At 40.9% G+C, this 20,652-nt stretch overlaps 1 protein-coding gene across 2 annotated transcripts in view; it reads left to right on the plus strand.

Annotated features, from left to right (window-relative positions):
• LOC130906135 (E3 ubiquitin-protein ligase Midline-1-like) overlaps positions 1-20,652 on the plus strand; it is a 42,377-nt gene that overhangs the window by 16,322 nt on the left and 5,403 nt on the right. Inside the window, exons 3-8 of one of the 2 annotated variants that reach the window (XM_057820111.1) lie at positions 8,162-8,329; positions 12,600-12,748; positions 13,009-13,136; positions 16,976-17,119; positions 17,216-17,377; positions 17,460-17,667. In XM_057820111.1, coding sequence (XP_057676094.1) covers positions 8,162-8,329; positions 12,600-12,748; positions 13,009-13,136; positions 16,976-17,119; positions 17,216-17,377; positions 17,460-17,667 — 959 coding nt within the window. The remainder of the gene's footprint in view (positions 1-8,161; positions 8,330-12,599; positions 12,749-13,008; positions 13,137-16,975; positions 17,120-17,215; positions 17,378-17,459; positions 17,668-20,652) is intronic. The other variant, XM_057820114.1, reaches the window with a different exon arrangement.

Raw genomic sequence — 20,652 nt, forward strand, 5'->3', positions numbered from 1 at the left:
TAAAGCCCAAAGTACTACCCTGCTTGTTTTGTTTAGATGCATACAGACAGAACATACAAAAGATGCCTTTAAGAAAATACTTCAACGTAGTAATATCGAATAAGGGAGGTTTAACTGTGCTACGTGACTAATGTAGCCAAGAGATCAACAATCTGCTTTAGAGCTATTACAAGAAAACACAATGCTTAAAAGTATGAGAGGGAAACACATGCAAATAGTAAGGTAATAAAAGACTCAATAAAAACACAGATAGTAAGTACTAGCCGCTTTTAACCAATGAGTGCATGTGGTGGACATCTCGCCGCGTAGAAGGAATTGCAGTAACCCGGTGTCATCGAGTGACAGTAGCAATCGACGTCATCACCCCGAGCGTCCATAAAACATGGCGCCCTCCGTAAGTCAAAATATGTACTAAATATTATAGATTTTTAAATCAATGGCAATATTTTATGTGTTTATAATAACAGATTTCACTGGCATGAAAATCTCTCACCTTTCGGCGAAGAACATTTTTAGGGGGCTGGGGGATCGGGAGATTTTTATTGTCGTATTATTATTATGAATATCATATCAACTTAGTATGTATTTACATACTGAGTTAATCACATGATATTCATAATGAAGGGTTAAAAAAAAAAAAAGCCATAAACATACAGTGCCTTGCAAAAGTATTCGGCCCCCTTGAATCTTGCAACCTTTCGCCACATTTCAGGCTTCAAACATAAAGATATGAAATTTAATTTTTTTGTCAAGAATCAACAACAAGTGGGACACAATCGTGAAGTGGAACAAAATTTATTGGATAATTTCAACTTTTTTAAAGAAATAAAAAACTGAAAAGTGGGGCGTGCAATATTATTCGGCCCCCTTGCGTTAATACTTTGTAGCGCCACCTTTTGCTCCAATTACAGCTGCAAGCTACATCGAGAGACTGACATTCTTGCCCATTCTTCCTTGCAAAACAGCTCAAGCTCAGTGAGGTTGGATGGAGAGTGTTTGTGAACAGCAGTCTTCAGCTCTTTCCACAGACTCTCGATTGGATTCAGGTCTGGACTTTGACTTGGCCATTCTAACACCTGGATACGTTTATTTTTGAACCATTCCATTGTAGATTTGGCTTTATGTTTTGGATCATTGTCCTGTTGGAAGAGAAATCTCCGTCCCAGTCTCAGGTCTTGTGCAGATACCAACAGGTTTTCTTCCAGAATGTTCCTGTATTTGGCTGCATCCATCTTCCCGTCAATTTTAACCATCTTCCCTGTCCCTGCTGAAGAAAAGCAGGCCCAAACCATGATGCTGCCACCACCATGTTTGACAGTTGGGATGGTGTGTTCAGGGTGATGAGATGTGTTGCTTTTACGCCAAACATATCGTTTTGCATTGTGGCCAAAAAGTTCAATTTTGGTTTCATCTGACCAGAGCACCTTCTTCCACATGTTTGGTGTGTCTCCCAGGTGGCTTGTGGCAAACTTTAAACGAGACTTTTTATGGATATCTTTGAGAAATGGCTTTCTTCTTGCCACTCTTCCATAAAGGCCAGATTTGTGCAGTGTACGACTGATTGTTGTCCTATGGACAGACTCTCCCACCTCAGCTGTAGATCTCTGCAGTTCATCCAAAGTGATCATGGGCCTCTTGGCTGCATCTCTTATCAGTTTTCTCCTTGTTTGAGAAGAAAGTTTGGAAGGACGGCCGGGTCTTGGTAGATTTGCAGTGGTCTGATGCTCCTTCCATTTCAATATGATGGCTTGCACAGTGCTCCTTGAGATGTTTAAAGCTTGGGAAATCTTTTTGTATCCAAATCCGGCTTTAAACTTCTCCACAACAATATCTCGGACCTGCCTGGTGTGTTCCTTGGTTTTCATAATGCTCTCTGCAGAACCCTGAGACTATCACAGAGCAGGTGCATTTATACGGAGACTTGATTACACACCGGTGGATTCTATTTATCATCATCGGTCATTTAGGACAACATTGGATCATTCAGAGATCCTCACTGAACTTCTGGAGTGAGTTTGCTGCACTGAAAGTAAAGGGGCCGAATAATATTGCACGCCCCACTTTTCAGTTTTTTATTTGTTAAAAAAGTTTAAATTATCCAATAAATGTTGTTCCACTTCACGATTGTGTCCCACTTGTTGTTGATTCTTGACAAAAAAATTAAATTTCATATCTTTATGTTTGAAGCCTGAAATGTGGCGAAAGGTTGCAAGATTCAAGGGGGCCGAATACCTTTGCAAGGCACTGTATATGCGTGGAAAGTTGAGAATGTTGGACACTTGCAGATCGCAAGTCCATCCAACTAATTAACGAGATCTTTTATTGAAGTTGCTAAGCCTGTCGTGATACGCAATGAGTCCATTTATCGCAAGGTAAATAAAAATGAGGCGGTCATTTTCACGGCTGCTTTTTATCACCGCGTGTGTGCATGCGTGCGCGTAGATGGCATATGAGACTCCAGTTCCTTCCAGGTGTTTATTGGTCATCAACGCGCCGTAGAATTACAGTTCAGACATATAAAATAAGGAAACACATCTATATTAAACACTATAAACGTTAGCATTGCTACATTGAGACTAATGGGGAAAAAAACACAACCCACTTTAGCCTGCTATAAAACATTGGCCGTCTTCTCCAAAACGCAAACTTGCAGTTAAAAGGTAACACTTCAAATTTGAAAAATCGCTGGTTAATAGCATTTGCAAAGGAAAAAAATGAGAAAAAAAATCTATTAGTGACACTACAAGCAATGACGAAAAGTACTTTTTTGTGGATTTTCAAGCTTACGGTTAGCATTTTAGCGAATGTACTTCCGGTGGATATTTCAAAATAAAATCACATCATGTTCGTCATATAAATAATGATTTATGCAGGTAATCCGACATACTTCAGAATTAATACTATAATATGTAAATACTATAATACTACAGATTCAGAATAAGAATAGCTTTAAAATGACACTCTTTATGATAAATGGCAATGAATAATTATTATAATATTATTATATGTAGTAGTATACTATAATTATAATGCTAGATATTTTTTTAAGAATTGTTTTGAACAATGTTGGAAAGGCTGTTTCAGTAAAATAAGTCCGTGGTTCCCTTTATCCATCTTTACAGACTGTAACTTGGCCTGCTAATTCCCTTTAGCATTCCTGGGGCTTCCTGTCTATCTGTCCTGGGAGTGGATCTCTCCTGACTGTGGTATTCCCTAGGTTTCTCATTTTCTCCCAAAGACTGGAGTTTTTGGAGTTTTTCCTTGCCGACATGGAGGGTCTAAGGATGGGGGATACCCAGGACTTGAACTTTATTTATTCATCTTTGTTGCTTCATTTGCTGTTTCTGATTGTGTATCATATTGCCTCTGCAAAGCCCTTTGAGACAACCTTGTTGTGATTCAGGGCTATACAAATAAAATTGAATTGAATTGAATTGAATTGAATTAAAAAAAAAAAATTAAAAAAAAGGTTATCGGCCTCAAAAAATTGACCTAAGACTTCGGGAAATGGCTGATTTTGTTGTAGTGGTTCTTTGTTTTTTGTTGTTGTTTTTTACCCCATATCAGTCGACCTGTCATTTTTATCGAAGTGTTAGGGTTTCATGGTGTGATTCCGATCTGGCAACCCAGCCGGTAGTGATATGTATATTGTCTAGCTGACGTCGAATGCGCAAAAACGTGTTCATTGTTCCTGATGCGCAGATATAGAGCGACTCATTCATGCATTACAATAGCATTATGGTTTAACATACATAAAAAACCAAGGGCAGCGTAGCACTTATACTAATCTGGCAGCTCTGCTCTAAGTCTGTTCACTGACATTACATACACTGGCGCTCAAAGAAGCTTTTTAAAAAAGCAACGCCTCTGGGTTTAAACTGCAGCTTTGGCGCTAATGGAGAGCGGCATCTTCGCCTGGCGTGGCCTTTTATTGTGCTTCGTCAAAGTTCTATAATAACAGCGAGTTTCGCTAGATTTGACGATGCATGAATTTGAAACTTACCCAAAAGAAGAAAAACAACCATGAATAAATGATGCACAAAACAAAGGGTGGAAAACACTTGTCCTACTTCGCCGTCCTCTCCGACTGCCCCTGTACATTACTGTTCACGCGCTCCGTACTCCTAAAATAGCTTAAGGAGAGTCCATCTGAATCATGTTGTCGTTAGGCTTTGAAATGACATGCCGGGTCACACAGAAAATTCATTGCACTGACAGTCCCTCCGGCGCCTTTGGTATTCCTCATTGGCTTTATTACAAAGCTCAATTCATCTGCATTGTGAATTGGTTGAACGCCTTCCTTCTTTTTTTTCAGTGTTTAAATGAATCACTTGATGCTACATTCTGTCATATGGTCCAGTAGTCTTTGCCAGCAGTCATTAAACACTACGACAATGTGCTCGGCATACCAACGGCGTGGGAGAAACTAAAGCTCCCTTTCGTTGGGGGTGTAGCATTTCTAATGTTTCACAATTTAACTCCACTCCAAGACTGGTTTTTTTGGATCAAGATTTGCCCTTCGGAAGCTCGACGATGCTATGGCAACAATTTTAGGCAAGGATGAGCAATCTGTAAATGTCACCCAACATTAAACTTTAAAATGACCTTTCCAAAAGACTGGTTAAATTCCCATTAGTTGAAAATGTTATATAACAGCTAAAAAATGCAAGTTCTGGAGAAATTGCAATGGTAGCATTGCTGTGGCAGTGAAACACCTAAGACATTTTCTATTATTTTGTGGCATTATTATGCAAACAGTAGGCGTTTCAGGGTCACTTCCTGCTGATATTACACAATACTGTAATCCTGATAACAATCTTAGGTTAAAATTTCAATGTAACAAATGTTCATTAACAGAACTTGAGATTATGTTATGATTATGTCATGATGAATGAGATACGAGTTTCTCGTAGGCACCGTCTAACTGTTTGCATTATTCTAACACACGTAATATAATCAATCAGGGAATAGTATTGTTTCTCGTTTTTACTCTTTGACTGATTACTCTAACACACCCAATATAAAATAAATAGCACTTATAGCATAGTTTAAGGAAAACAAGCAGACTATAGGGCATAGGAGATACATGACCCCTTCTTATCACGGAAGCCCAACGTGTGCGTCATGCAACTGACTGAGCAAGATTGACACTGACATCTACAAGCCCACGTCTGCACTACCAACTCTCGCAATCAGTTCTCCTGGACAGTCAAGAACAAAAGGCGGGTCGCCCTGTCCCAACACAAGGAACAATGGAGAATGCCCGATATCCAACTGATAACACGACTGACAAGACTCCAAGAGCCCCTTCGACGCCGAGGTGGCAAAATCCATAACCCTTGTTGCCCTGACTACAGTAACTCCCGAATCCTTCTGTCCAATCCACAAACAGACAATAATCCTGAACAACGCCCAAACACACCCTTCCTCCTGCCCACCCCACAAGAGCCTTCAAAAGACTGAACGTTTAACTAAGCATGGTCATTTTTTCTCGGGAACCTTATGTTGACTTGTGATATGATCTTTGATCCTCGCCTGGGTCCCTCTGTACTGTATGATCGCTGTCGACCTGAATAAATTGCCAACTTCTGCTTCGAAGCCTTTTTCCAGCTTTCAAAATGGTGTCAGTACAAGGGGTTAAGACTAAGGTGAACACGAGGAGCTTGGCCTTTGTCGGGGTCTCTCTGGCCCGGGTTGTTGGATCTGCGCCAGCGCATGTCCGGCGGTTTGGCTGGCATGATTCTGGCAATCTGGCTCAAAGGCCAGATTCCTTCAGAGTGAGATGTTTTTTTGACACATGATTGACTATGTGGACCATTTTTTTTATTTGAAGTGTGTGTTCAAACACCATAAAAACACTAAATAGAGAGTGCACACAACTCTTTTCTCAGCAGCAATAAAAGGCAACATTTTTTTTCTTCTTAAACTGGTCAATGCCACTCCAAGTTCAAGTTAAATGTCAACTAAACATCAAACAAAAAGAATTACTCTCATGTATTTATAGAAAACACATAAAGTAACCAGGTATGGGTACCGAGCCCCTTGGTAAGGGCTGTTCAGTTCCTGTATGACCAGTGTGAGTGTTTGGTCCGCATTGCCGGCACTAAGTCAAATTTCTTCCCAGTGAGGGTTGGACTCTGCCAAGGCTGCCCTTTGTCACCAATTCTGTTCATAATTTTTATGGACAGAATTTCTAGGCCCAGCCGAAGCGTTGAGGGGGTCCGGTTTGGTGACCTCAGTATTGCATCTCTGATTTTTGCAGATGATGTGGTGCTGTTGGCTTCATCAAGCCGTGACCTCCAACTCTCACTGGAGCGGTTCGCAGTCCAGTGTGAAGTGGTTGGGATGAAGATCAGCACCTCCAAATCCGAACCCATGGTCATCAGAAGGAAAAGGGTGGCGTGCCCTCTTCGGGTCGGGGATGAGATCCTGCCCCAAGTGTTCAAGTTCAAGTATCTTGGGGTCTTGTTCGCGGGTGAGGTCTAGGAGGGAGCGGGAGATCGACAGGCGGATCGGTGCAGCATCTGCAGTAATGCGGACTCTGCATCAGTCCGTAGTACTGAAGAAGGAGCTGAGCCGAAAGGCGAAGCTCTCGATTTACCAGTCGAGCTACGTTCCTTCCCTCACCTATGGTCACGAGCTGTGGGTTGTGACCGAAAGAACAAGATCACGCGGCCGAAATGAGTTTCCTCCGCAGGGTGTCCGGGCTCTCCCTTAGAGATAGGGTGAGAAGCTAGATCATCTGGGAGAGACTCTGCTTTGAGTCGCTACTCCTCCGTGTTGACAGGAGCCAGCTGCGGTAGCTCAGGCATTTGGTTCGGATGCCTCCTGGACGCCTCCGTGGAGAGGTGTTTCGGGCATGTCCCACCGGCGGGAGGCCCCGGGGACGACCCAGGACACACTGGAGAGACTCTCTGCTGGCCTGGGAAGGACTTGGGATCCCGCCAGAGGAGGTGGTTGAAGTAACTGGGGAGAGGGAAGTCTAGGCTTCCCTGCTAAAGCTCCTGCCCTCACGACCCGACCCCGGAGCAAGCGTAAGATGATGGATGGACATAAAGTAACCATTCCGTTTTCAGACTTAATACCAATAATTAGCCATTGTTTGTTATGGTAAATTAGCATTTACGTGGTGGTGCATTAACCCTTTCATTGAAAACTAATGGTCATGTAATAATAAAAATACATTACTTTCATAGCGCCTCTGCTAATACAGAAGAGGGTGGATTTATAATCCTTTGAAGGTAAAGAGGAGAATCTCGTATGAGGAGTTGCAGTTTCTGGAGCGATTTATTTTGGAGACCGTAGAGGAGTGAGTTACAATAGTCAATCCGGGAGGTGACTAGACCGCAGACAAGAGTAACGGCGGGTGAGTGAAGGAAGGAGACGAGAGATGTTACGGAGGTAGAGGAAGGCTGACCTGGTAATATTGTCGATACGGGAGCGGAAGGAAAGCGTGTTTGTCGAGAATGACACCCAGACTCTTAACCTGACTGGAAGGGGTGATGCGTATGTTATTGATTGAAAAGAAGAAGTTATTGTCATTAGTGAACATAGTTAGGTTATTTTATTTAGTATATAATAGTTTCTTTTTAGTGTAGAACGAAGAATACAAGTGATTCACTGAGAGAAGAATTGTGCTGTTATTTGTAATAACCTGCACCAATATGATTGATTTCATGATGTTCTGCCTGGATGCAGCAGCCAGTCATATTTTAGCTGGACATAATATGTTCTTTGTGAATAATCTGTCATTTACCTCTCCCATATGGTCAAGTCAGCCACAAAAAAACAACAACAAAAAAAACAGTTTAAATTGAATTATTCCTAATTTTAATCGTAATTTTAGTGAATCGCGGGCGTCGTCATTATAGTTTGTGAATGACGAAACCCACAAATTACATATCAATTGTATGTTCAAAAACGGACCTTTTTCTGCTCACGCAGTTGTTCACAAAATGGTAAAATTCACCCCATAGCTTGCTTGGAAATAACTGCCTTTTAAGATTCTTCTTTTAGACGTAGACCCGTTTTGAAATGACTACCTACGTATAAAATCATAGAAATGTTTTTTTGGAGTATCCCTCAATGAGATTTCTCCATCATCTCACTATTACCATAATAAAGTAGTCAATGCGCAAGTGTTTAAAGGTTTACTCCACAGGATACTCACCGAGGTCAAAGAAACACTTGGAAGTACCTCACACGATGGATTCCCTCACAGGTGAATGCATCCCGGCAGGAGGGCAAGCTCTTGGACGAGTGTGACACTCTGATCGACATCATCCAGCAGAGGAGACATATCATTGGCAACAAGATAAAGGAAGGGAAGGTAAGAAGATTCAGCAGTGGAAAAAAGTATTGACCATGAAAACAGTCCTTATTTAGGGTCACATTCAGTACTCTTCTCTTCACATCCCTTTACCGACAGCATTTATTTATGGGATGACAGCCGGTGCCCCAAAAAAGGCCCTGCTGCATCCAGTAGAGTGATTATACATGTAACTGTAAACTTTTCATGAAGCATATAATGACACTTTTATAACCTATAGCACCGCTTCAACAGGTAAAGTAACCATTTTTTCCCATTAACACATTTTTTCGGAACATCCAGGATCAATATGGCTTAAAATAGTCTGAACTAGAGTGCGTAAAGGACTTTGCAAAGCACCAGATTTGAACAGAGATTACACTGTACATGCCAAATTGCTGACAAAATGTCCTCTGACCTAAATTCAGCATGACCTCAATCTGTCTCTTAACATCTTTCTGTTGTGGCAGTGAGTGGAGTTGGTCATTATTTAAAGGCTGTACTTTCATACCAGAAATTAATAGGCAGAAAAGAAATCATTAAAAAACATACCTATAATGTATACTCAACTGGGGGAATCAAATTGAACATAGATCAGAGGTGCGTAATAACCAGTTACTCAAGTAAATGTAACAAAGTGAATGTAACTTTTTCAGTAAAATGTACATCTAAGAGTAGTTTTACTACATCTTAGTTTTTGCTTGAGTAGATCTGTATTAAGAAATGTTACTATTGCTCGAGTCATTTTTCCTCTTTACTGTACATATTATAGAATAAATATAAATAAAATATGCGTTTAAATGAATAGAGTTGACTTTTTTTTTGCCAGAGCAGTTCGACTCTACCAATATCCCCAATGAAACGTCGCAGCAATAATCACAGCTCCCATTATACCAATCAGACGTAACAACACAGTCACATGACCACACGTAAGCTTGCAGTCGGAAGTCCTATGATTATGCCGGCCTGTTCAATCAGGTGGCCTGTTTAAAGTGCCATAAAAAAACTTTCGTATAAAGCACTGCCGTCAACATGACTCGAAAGCGCCGATTTCAACCTCTCTCCCAGATTTTATTTGGCACCGATAGGCCACGGAAAAATGGAGATATGATCGTTTTGACATAATGCTTTCTCCACTAGAGGGCACTCATGCTCTTTGTATGGGTGATTCATTTCTGTCGATTTTTCTAGTCGAAATTCAATGATTTTTCAATGTTTTTTTGGGGGGGGCTAATATGGTCATGTAATAGGTTATTGTACAGTATAATAATAATAATTCATATAGATTATGCTGTGCTGAGAAAAAATAACGCTTGAAAAAAAATTTTTTTTTTAATCGGATATTGTAAGCAGTAACTCATTACTTGAGTATTCTTTTGACTGACACTTTCTTCCTTGTACTTGAGTACATTTTTTGGGGGGGATGACTATTATTACTTGATTAATATTATTTTGAAGTAACGCTACTCTTTCTTGAGTAACACTTTTGGCTACTCTTTCCACTTCTGACCAAGTTAGATAACTTCAAAATTACCTTCAGATACAGTATGAAGTATTTATAGGGAGCCGAGAGCAAACTTAGGCTAGGTTCATACCGCAGGTCTTAATGCACGAATCTAACTTTTTCGTGTCTTTCCGAGTCGAGTGAGGCATTAACTTGACGGTCTGAACGTGACAAGTCGTAAAGAAGTGGATCATTTATAAATCCGATCTGGGTCACTTTGGCTAGGTTCATACTGCAGGTCTTAATGTATAAATCAGTTTTTTTGTCATGTCTGTTTTTTTTGGCGTGCCCATTCAGACTGCCTTTGTCCATGGAGCCCGTTCAAGTATAACGCATACGCACTAATTCTCCGTCTGAGATGCGCTCAGTAAAGTGACCGCATGCGCAGAAGCATAAAAAAAAAAAAAATTACACATGCTAGCAGTATGTCATTCCAGGGTGATCATATATTGATTTCCAAAAAGATGACACAAATAACAGACATTAATAATCCCCGTTTAGTCCTTTATCCAAAGTTTATATGGACTAATAGAACGCATACATGCACGCACATAAACCTTGTGTGCGTGACATGACGTGGGAGTGTCACTTTGCCCCGTCTCGGCTATGTAAGCAATACTAAAATATTGCTCGTTCGGCGCATAGAATTAAAATGGAAAATTGTCAAGCTTATCCTTTTCTTCATTTAATTTTTTATGACCGTGTTCAAGTCCACTTCGTGCATAAGAGCAGAGTTCGAGCTGGAAGCTAATGCACAGCTACATTTCTTCTGTCCTGCCTGCCGCTTTCGCTTTGCTGACGTCATTGCTGCATGAATTCCGATTCGGGAGACTTGAAAATTCAGACCGCAAGCCACATTCTGGAAGAAATTTGGCCCAGATCGGATATAGACCACGTACGAAAGTGACCCAGATCGGATTTGAAATGGTCCAGTTCTACGCGACATGTCACGTTCAGACCATCACGTTAATGCCTTACTCGAGTCGGAAAAACATGGGAAAAATTGGATTCATGCATTAAGACCTGTAGTATGAACGTAGCCTTTTGTTTGTGGTTTAAATCCGATCTGGGCCACATTTTTCCAGAATGTCAAGGCGGTCTAAACTGTCAAGTCTCCCAAATCGGAATTCATGTAGCAATTACGTCATCAAAGAGCGAAAGAGGCAGGGCGCTTAGGTAGCGGTGCAGCTGTGCGTTAGCGCCTAGCTTGCCTTTAACACGTCTTTTGGGGAAGGATCGGGCTTGACAACAGTCATAAAAAAATAAAATGGGCTGAGGATAAGCTTGAGAGTGATCGGTTTTCGCTATATGAGCAATATCTCAACATTGCTTACACGGCCTTGAGTCTTATGTGTGTGTGACATGCACGGACAGTGCGTGCTTGCTATCGATCCATATAAAGTTTGAATATAAGACTAAACGGGGATTATTTATGTCTGTTATTTGTGTCCTCTTTTTGGAAATCAACATATGATCACCTCTGAATGACGTTGAGCCAGCATGTATGGTCATTTGTTTTGATGCTTCTGCGCATGCGGGTCTTCTTGCTCAACGCGTATCGGACTGTGAATTAGTGCGCATGCGTGATACTTGAACAGGCTCAATGGACAAAGGCAGTCTGAACGGGTACGCCAAAAAAATAGATATGACAAAAAATCGGATTTATGCATTTAGACCTGCGATATGAATCTAGCCTTAGAAGCGCTTGGACATCCTTAAAAACTAGTGTTGCACCAATACCATTTTTTGGACTTCGGATACCAATTCTGATAACCTGCTGTGTGGTATCGGCCGATGCCGATACTGTACCGAATACCGATACCACGTTTTTTGACAAAGATATTTTTCTTTTTATGCTAAATTACTGCATAATGACATAACTGTAAGGTTATTACTACTATTGCTTGGTCAGACACTGCTTAACTGATTGTCTTCCATTGACCAATCCATTTGAAGTTGGAGAGATGGCAGCAGCTGCCGTCCCTCCAACTTCAAATGGATTGGACGTCTACCATTAGAGGTGCAACAATTAATCGATTAGTCGACAACTAAACGATGAGCAAATTAATCGACCATTATTTTGATAACAAATTCATCGTCAAGGACCTTCTTCACCTTAAACTTGTCTAAATTCTTTATAACATACATATAACTTCCCAGTTGTAAATATGATCAGATTTCATGATATTTTTTATAACTCAACGTAGGATATAAACAAAAATCTGCTTTTACGTTGGAAAACAACAATTCATATTTTTGCCAATTTTCAGACATGTTATCGTCCAAACTAGCTTTTTAATAAGGCTGCAACAACTAACCAAAGAATAAATTAGTGGCCAACAGATTTGATCATTGATGTAGACTACAGTAAGGTCAGGAAGCTGTAATAAAATATTATTTTAATAAATAGTCAAATGTAAATAGTCATCCATTTGGTCTCCATTATTACTTACAACATGCTGAAAACAACTTCAAGGTAAATTGTGAAGGTCATTGAAAAAAGTGACATATATCCCAATTAATCGTTTAATTCATCGTCCGATTAATCGATTGTGAGAAACCCTATCTAACAGTCATAAACTCAATACAATGAACACAGAAGGATGTGTGTCGTGTGCGTAGCTAGCGGCCATCTTGGGTAGGGCAACCAGCGGTTGGAAACCCAAAAACGTACATTATCGATACTGACGAAGTCATTTTGTCGTATATGTACAGATACAAATATGTATTTTGCGTACACTTGTGAAACAGTGATTTTAATTTACAACTTCTTTTTCCACTCCTCAGGCGCAAAGGTTACGCAAACTGGCCCAGCAGATCTCAAACTGCCAGCAGTGTATCGAGAGGTCCTCTGTGCTAATCAGCCAAGCCGACCAGACGCTGAAAGAGAGCGACCACGCGCGCTTTCTGCAGACTGCTAAAAGCATCAACGAGAGGTCAGGCGGCCCACGCGCCGACAACGCCGGCCGCACGCCAGTAAACAGGGTTAATGCTAAGAATGAGAGGCAATTTGAAAACTCGGGTGTCTACTTGTTGTACTATCGAACCAAATTTGATCCCACTCGTGTGCTTAAGATTCACTAAAGCCGTTCTATCGATTTTGGCTAGCGTGAACACACGCCAGCCTGAGGAGAAAAACAACAGCTTCCCCCAGCACTTACTTCTAAATGCATGTTTAAAACTTTTTGGGTCTCAGGGTTTCCATGGCAACCGCGTCCACCCAAGTGCTGATTCCTGAGATACACCTGACCGACACGTTTGACAACTTTGCCCTGGATTTCACCAGAGAGAAGAAACTGCTGGAAAATCTGGATTACCTCACTGGTAAACTGGAATTCTCATTTGTTTACATGGAGAAACTCAAATTTAATCTACAAATAACAATAATAATAAAAAGGCCTAAAAATGTCCGTGTTTTGATCATCATTTTTGAGTCAAAACGGTAACTCTGAAGTTTATTAATTAATTCCTAACATTCGTTTCTGTGTCTCCATTTGAATTACAAGTGCAATGACAAACGGTAACAGACATTTTACAAGCTTCTAATTGCTTAACAAAGTCTGTTGGTGTAGCTATTTATCACCGCTCAAGTCAAACATCTTGCCTCTTTCATGATACATTAATGCCAAATAACAAGACAGACTTGACATTTAGCTGGTGAGAGGACAACTGTTATGTGACAAGAGCTGCTAGTAAATAGTGTACATGTATATAACCCCAAAAATATCACAGTCGAAGGTTTTGAATTTCTGTGTGCCGAATGTGTGAAAGCACTTTTGTAATCATCATGAATGTGGGTTCCAGTACAAATATGGGACTTCTCTAAGATACCCCACTGTTCCACTTGACTCCAAAAAAATGTTTTAATTAGTGTTGCACCGATACCACTTTTTGGCTCCTAATACTAATGCCGATATTGTCCTGTTATGGCGTGTTTTTTTTTTTTTTTTTTTGTAAAAATGTACAAATGATTTATTTTTCCTTTTATTATTAAATTAATGCTTACTTGAATGTAAAAGTAATAGTAAAGACTAACTCGTTGTCTGCCATCGACAGCACTAGACGTCCAATCCGTTTATAGTGGGAAAAAGGCGACATTCCCATCGAAGTCAATGCACTGACATTAAAATTAAGTCATATGCGCCGATTTCTCAACTGATTATTTTATCAATGTCAAAACATCTGTTTACTCAGTGGCTGCCATTGACGGCGCTAGACGTCCAATCAATTTGCAACGAATAAATGTTCATTTGCTGCCAACTAGCTACTACTAGCTTATTTCTCAACCAATTTTTAAAAGCTTATTTTATCCATGTCAGAGCATCTGCTTTTGACTCGGTGGCTGCCATTGATGGCGCTCGACGTCAGAGGCGCTGGAAGTCACACACAGCAGGGGGTGCTGAGGCCCCTTTTTTAATTTTTCCCATCCAAAACAGCTGTTTCATTCCAAATTTGTCATGCTCGCGTGTTTTTTCCATACAAGTTATGCACAATGACAGTACACACGCATGGTGGATCGTTTCCGTACTACTACTAGGCTACGTTAAAGACAGTGTTCTATTTCACCTACAGTGTGTGTCGTAGTTTTTGAATTGGAAATAGAAGCGCCCGTGTAGTACCGTATTGGCCCGAATATAAGACGGCCCTGATTATAAGACGACCCCCTCTTTTTCAAGACTCAAGTTTGAAAAAAAGACTTTTTGAACACCAAATTAATTTTTATATACAGAAAATAATTACAGTAATTACAGTACATCTGAAACAAATGATTATAACAATATATTTGAGAGCATGTTATTTTGCCTCATTCATATCTTAATATCTGAACATTTAAATATGTAAACTAAAGTGCAATCACATTCATAAATGAATGGCTTCTGGTTTTTGAAATGTAAATAAACCAATCTATTGTGATAAAACAACAAAATTGCAATAAATGCAAAACAATCAGTGAGGTCTAACTGTAACTGTAGTCTTGAAACAAATCTGAATAAGTAAAGACATTGCAATAAAATAATGCAAAACTGGTTAAACATGAGAGTAGCTGAGATCTATCGTTACTCAAGTTGAGCATTCGCTTCAATGATATCTGGCGCCATCTAGCGTCGAGAATGGGTATAATGTCTAGACCCCGAATATAAGACGACACCCACTTTTTCAGTCACTTTTTCAGGCAAAAAACACCATCTTATACTCGGGCCAATACGGTATAATGCAAATCCCCGCAAGTAGATGGCGCCATGACAGACAAACACATTTAAAAACTACAAGGTCCAAAAAGCCTCGGTTTAACACCCCTTTTGATCACAACACTGATATCAAACAGCGCTCTACACGGCAATAACATGGCTACAATGCAAGCCTGCCCTTCATTTGAAGACACCGAAAGTAGATTTCCTTTGTGGACTCCACTGTCTAAATCGGTAGCAAACTTCCTCGCTGGGCACTATTATTGAACTATCATTATAATGATCTTAGCTTTGAACCTCAAATTTAATTTTAGACATTTTTGCTGTTCATTTAAAGAAAAAAAAAAATAGCTCATTTTTCGTCATGTCAACGCCTCTTCTGTCAACAGTTAACTTTTCTGTTCCAGTAGTGCCTTATTCCACGTAATTCGCTAGCAAACAAGGTGTCGTGTGTTGACCATGTAATTAACATGAAAAAAAAAAAAAATTAATAATAATAAATACAAAAAAGTCGACCAAAACAACCCCCTTCAACACCAGGGGTGCTGCAGCACCTTCAGCCTCACACTTCCCGCTCCACTGCTAGACATCCAATCCATTTAAAATTGAATGGATATCTATTAGGGTTGACGAAACTGAAAAAAAAAGTGACACTGCGACTTTTTGGGGGTTTGCCATATATATTGCGATTATTAACTAGAAGAATTTGGACAGATACTTTGGTTGACTCACCATGACCACATTGTATTCATATAATACCGTTTATTCCAGGGGTTAATTTGTGAATAATGTAGATTGCTGTATATAAAAGGCAGAGGTGGGTAGTAATGCATTGAATTTACTCATTTACATTTATTTGAGTAAAATTTTGAGAAAAATGTACTTTTGACGTTTGCTTAAGTAGATACGTGAAGAAGAAATGCTACTCTTACACCGCTACTTTGGGCTACACTAGAGTTGTTCCATGTTTCCTCTTTATTCTACATATCGACTTTATTTTTTGTAAGGGAAGCCAACAGTAGCTCCACCAGTTTCACCAATGAGATGTCGCAACAATAATCACATGACTCCATTATGCCAATCAGACTCAAGCTTGCCGTTCTTCTATCACGCCACCCTGTTCAATCCCGCGGTCTTTAAAGCACCATTAAAAAAAATAAAAGTTTTGTGTGTATGTGCTGAGAAATAAAATACCATATTTGAAAAAAAAGAAAATCAAACATTCCTCATTACTTGAGTATTCATTTCACCAAATATTTTTTTTACTTGTACTTTTACTTGAGTAATATTATTTTGAAGTAATGCTACTCGAGTACAATTTTTGGCTATGCTATGCCAGCCCTGATAAAATGGATCCAGGAAGCCAGGTCTCTGCACACTTGCCGCTTTATGAAGCAAAAAAAAAAAAACAACAATTGCACGTCCTTCGATAGGACTATTGCGCATGCGCACATACCGATGGCATGTTCAAACGATATATTGCGCAGGTTAATATCTATCATCATCTTCGGAAAGTTGAGAAGCACTTGTGGTGACCCTTTTGTTTGGCATAATTCACCCACCGTACTTGTGTGTCTGTTTGGCCGAGCGCGTTACCGGCTACGTCAGTCACGTGACACAGACACTTAAGAGCCGCGTGCGTTCCGGCTCATGAGAGAGTGGTCATGAGAGTTCACAGGGAGTGCAGCAGAGCTAACAGCTAAGACTTAACATTGCACCCCGCTTCACACTCCTCTTTTTACGGTTGCGTGCGTAGCTGGCGGCCATCTTGGGTAGTGCAACCAGCGCTTGGAAACTAGACCTCGAAAAATACATGAGCAGCAGCATCGGCACGTTATTTTTTAGTGCTCCCTGATACCGATGACATCACTATAGTGCCGTATCTGTATCGATACTAGTATCCGTTTCGATGCAAAACTAGTTCAGTAGTCATTTATAATTATTACCGAAACATTTCCTTTCTTGTTTTTATAGCTCCGTCTGCTCCTTGCATTAGAGAAGAATTGTGCACAGCGTCATACGATACCATCTCAGTACACTGGACATCTGAGGACGAATTCAGCGTAGTGTCGTACGAACTCCAATATGCCATCTTCACCGGACAGGCTAACATTGCCAGTAAGTGCATGAAAGAAAAACTTCTTCCTAAGCAGAAAACACCACTAAAAAAAGGGAAAGATCCACCAATTTAGTCACTGAAATCTTTCCTCTCAGGTCTGTGCAATTCCTTGGAGAGTTGGATGATTGTGCCCAACATCAAACAGAACCACTACACTGTGCACGGCCTGCAGAGTGGCACAAAGTACATCTTTGTTGTCAAGGCGATTAACCAAGCGGGGAGTCGAAGCAGCGAACCGGGGACTTTGAAGACTAACAGTGAGTTGCCAACTAAGGAAAGTTTGCTGGCTTGCTACAACTCTCAATGTTCTCATGCGTCAATATCTATTATTTCTGCCAGGCCAGCCCTTCAAGCTGGACCCCAAATCTGCACACAAGAAGCTGAAAATTTCACACGACAACCTGACGGTGGAACGTGACGAGAGCACTTCGAAAAAAGGCCACAGCCAGGAGCGCTTCTCCGGCCAGAACAGCTACGGCGTGGTGGGGAACGTTTATATCGACAGCGGGCGACACTACTGGGAGGCCATGATTGGGGGAAGTACATGGTGAGGTTTTTTTTGCGGAGCATGATTCATGTTTGGACATCGATCAGCACGTGTCAAATTGCATCGTCTCAATTTAGGATCTGCACCTACCAAATGTGACTTTGGCGTATGTCCTGGTTGTGTCGCTGCTGTTCTACTATGCCATTTTTCTAATGAATAACATTTTATTTCATCTGAATATCGAATAGACATCGATGTTCATAAACATCTCTCTGAAATTAGTTTTTGGAACTTTAAATGTCTGAAATGATATGGAGTTAGGATTTGGGCCTTCCTTCAAATTTTCATCAATTGGTGCATTGTTGTAATCAGTGGTTAAAGTGCCTGTGACAGCATAAAAAAAAATCTTGAACAGCATGATTATGTGAATTAGAATCATATTTTGAGATGATTTAACCATATACAACAATTTGGCATAGCGCAGATGACAAGAAATGACTCTTTTAATCTGCAGTTTAGACCCACCTGGCATGATAGCGCTCTGGCGTCCCCAGCTGGATGATGACGTCAGCAGGGTCACGATTTCATCTGATTTAGAATTCAGCCCATTGAGGGGGAAGATTCAGAATGAGGATAATACGACAGAGCAGCAAAATGTCATGATCGTCCCAATCACTCTACTCCAATATTTTTTACAGGATATTCTTTTTATCAAAGTATTTTCCCCAATTGCTAAATAAATGGTATGGTCATGACAAATAACAGTCTTGTGCCAAATGGAATATGAAATATTACAAATGCATTTATTCAGTAGGACATGGCAAAATTACTGCATAATGGTCAAAACTGTCAAGTTCTTGCACCTCCCGGACGATATTTTATGCCACCGCTGTTAGTCCGGCATTTGTCTTTCCGTGACCCGGCTTCGAAGAGCATAAACAAATCAGGAGGCTAGCTGACATGCTAACCCAAACCGAGCAGCTTTTCCAAGTTGTATTCTCGCCTTTCGGACTCATGTCACACACGGTGGCGGGGTCGATCGTCTTCACCGATCGGCCAGCCCCCGGCAGTGAGAGAGTTCGACTTTTCGTTCCCCTGCCGCGGGCAGGAGTGCTCGTTGCCAGGCACGCAGCTGGAAAATGACTGCCGGACAAACCGTCCGACGTTGGAGCAGGGGGCTACTTGTGGCCAATCCAAGGAAAGCTTATTCTCAGCGGGCACGCGAATAAGACCGCGGGGGTGGAAGTGACTATGCTGTGCAACAAGCCGCCGATCGTCGGCCAGGTGGCCTTCTCAGTGGACAAGGAGCATTGTCACTCACAAAAACCAAGACACCTCCTTATTAAAACGTGTGCCATGATCCCAGTATTTGACATAATATGCTCACTTCCTAGTTGTCGGACTTGTTTTGGCCATTGTCCGTGGTGAACGGGAACTTTTTGAAACGCAAAAGGCTCACATGCCTCTCCCTGGTGCAGCAACAAAAGCCGGCAGCACATTGGGCTGGCGTGATGCGAAAAATAAACGAAATTGTCCGCAAAATCAGTTGAATCCGCAGCCGTTCTGCTAACCGTAGTATTGGCTGTATACTGATTAGCCCACTGACGTTACGTTCGTATTCCTCGTCAATCCAGGAAGTCACTCATTTCCATGGTGTGGGATTCCAAAAATTGAATAAATATAACGACCTCTTCTACACACATCCAACGTTTGGGAGCATAAAATACCAATGTGAAATAAACATGATATTTGCTATCATAGGCACTTTAAATTAGGATTTGACAGGTGCGGGAGCCCTAAAATTCACTGTTGCGACACAGTAGGGAAAATGACATACATGTATTCTGAAAAGAGAAACAGAGGCCGGATTAACAGGGAAAAACACGCATGGCAATCGAACATCGCTAACACAAAGAAAGAGCAACCTAACAGTTTAAGGCCTGATTTATGCTTCTGCGTTGCGGTGACCCTACGTCGTCATTGAGCATTCGGAGGTCTGCGTCAAGGGAACGCGTTCCTCTAGAATTCACCGCGAAGCCACTAGAGGAGTGTGGCTTTGTCTTTGTACGGTGTGTGGGGTAACTCTTGTTGAATTCCATACGTTTTCCTCCAGTCATAGACGGCAATGGCAACAGAGGTTGTTAATCTGCAGCCTTAGCATCGAACAAAAAATGTTGTGAACGCATATGTTGAAGTACAGGCGACACAGAAGAGGTTTGCCAATGTTTGAAAACGGCGATGTTGTTGTGCCGAACCGGAAACGAAGTTCTTAGCGGACCAATCCCAGTCCTTTGACGTTCACGTCAAGACTCGCTGACGTGACATGAAGTCAGAATTTTTTGGAGGTTACGGCGTAGGGTCGTAAATCGGGTCTGGTTAACGGCGTAGGTCCGCCGTCACTGCAGTGCAGAAGCCAGCCTTAACACAGCGACTTGGACAAAGACTAAAGGGAAAATACAAACCTACAGTATATAGACACACAGTTAAGTGAGACAAAATGTTGTTTTCTTAATGCCCCGCCATCTTTAACAACGACATGATCGATATTAACACTTAGATTAGGATTATCAGGTTGTGACTCCTCTCTCAGCTCTTGATAAAAGGGTTATTAGCTTGGTAATCTTAAACAACAAAACATTGCATTATTCAAGGTGGAAGTTGCATAAACTGATAAGGCATCACAAAAAAACAAAACCAATAAACGAGTGATGACAAAATACTTCAGGTTCACCTAGGTTTACCAATCGAGTTCACATACATTGAAACAAGCAGCTTAACATATTGTTGACTGAGTAGCAGAAGTTAAAACCAAACAGTTATACCATTAAACTTGTCAAATAAACATTTTAAAGTACACATCAAATCAATTTCCTACCAGTTGCGTATGAGCAGGAACTTATACTCTTTGGGTTTAATTGCTTGCTGTGTTTGAGTCGTTTATTACCAACAGCTCTTTCCTTTCGTTGTTTCCCCAGCTCACAAACCGGTTTTATTGACTAGTCTGAGTAGAGATTTGTGTACGTCACCCTCTAGTGGTTGGTCGCC

This window comes from Corythoichthys intestinalis, chromosome 2, assembly GCF_030265065.1.
Source record: "Corythoichthys intestinalis isolate RoL2023-P3 chromosome 2, ASM3026506v1, whole genome shotgun sequence".
NCBI lineage: Eukaryota > Metazoa > Chordata > Actinopteri > Syngnathiformes > Syngnathidae > Corythoichthys > Corythoichthys intestinalis.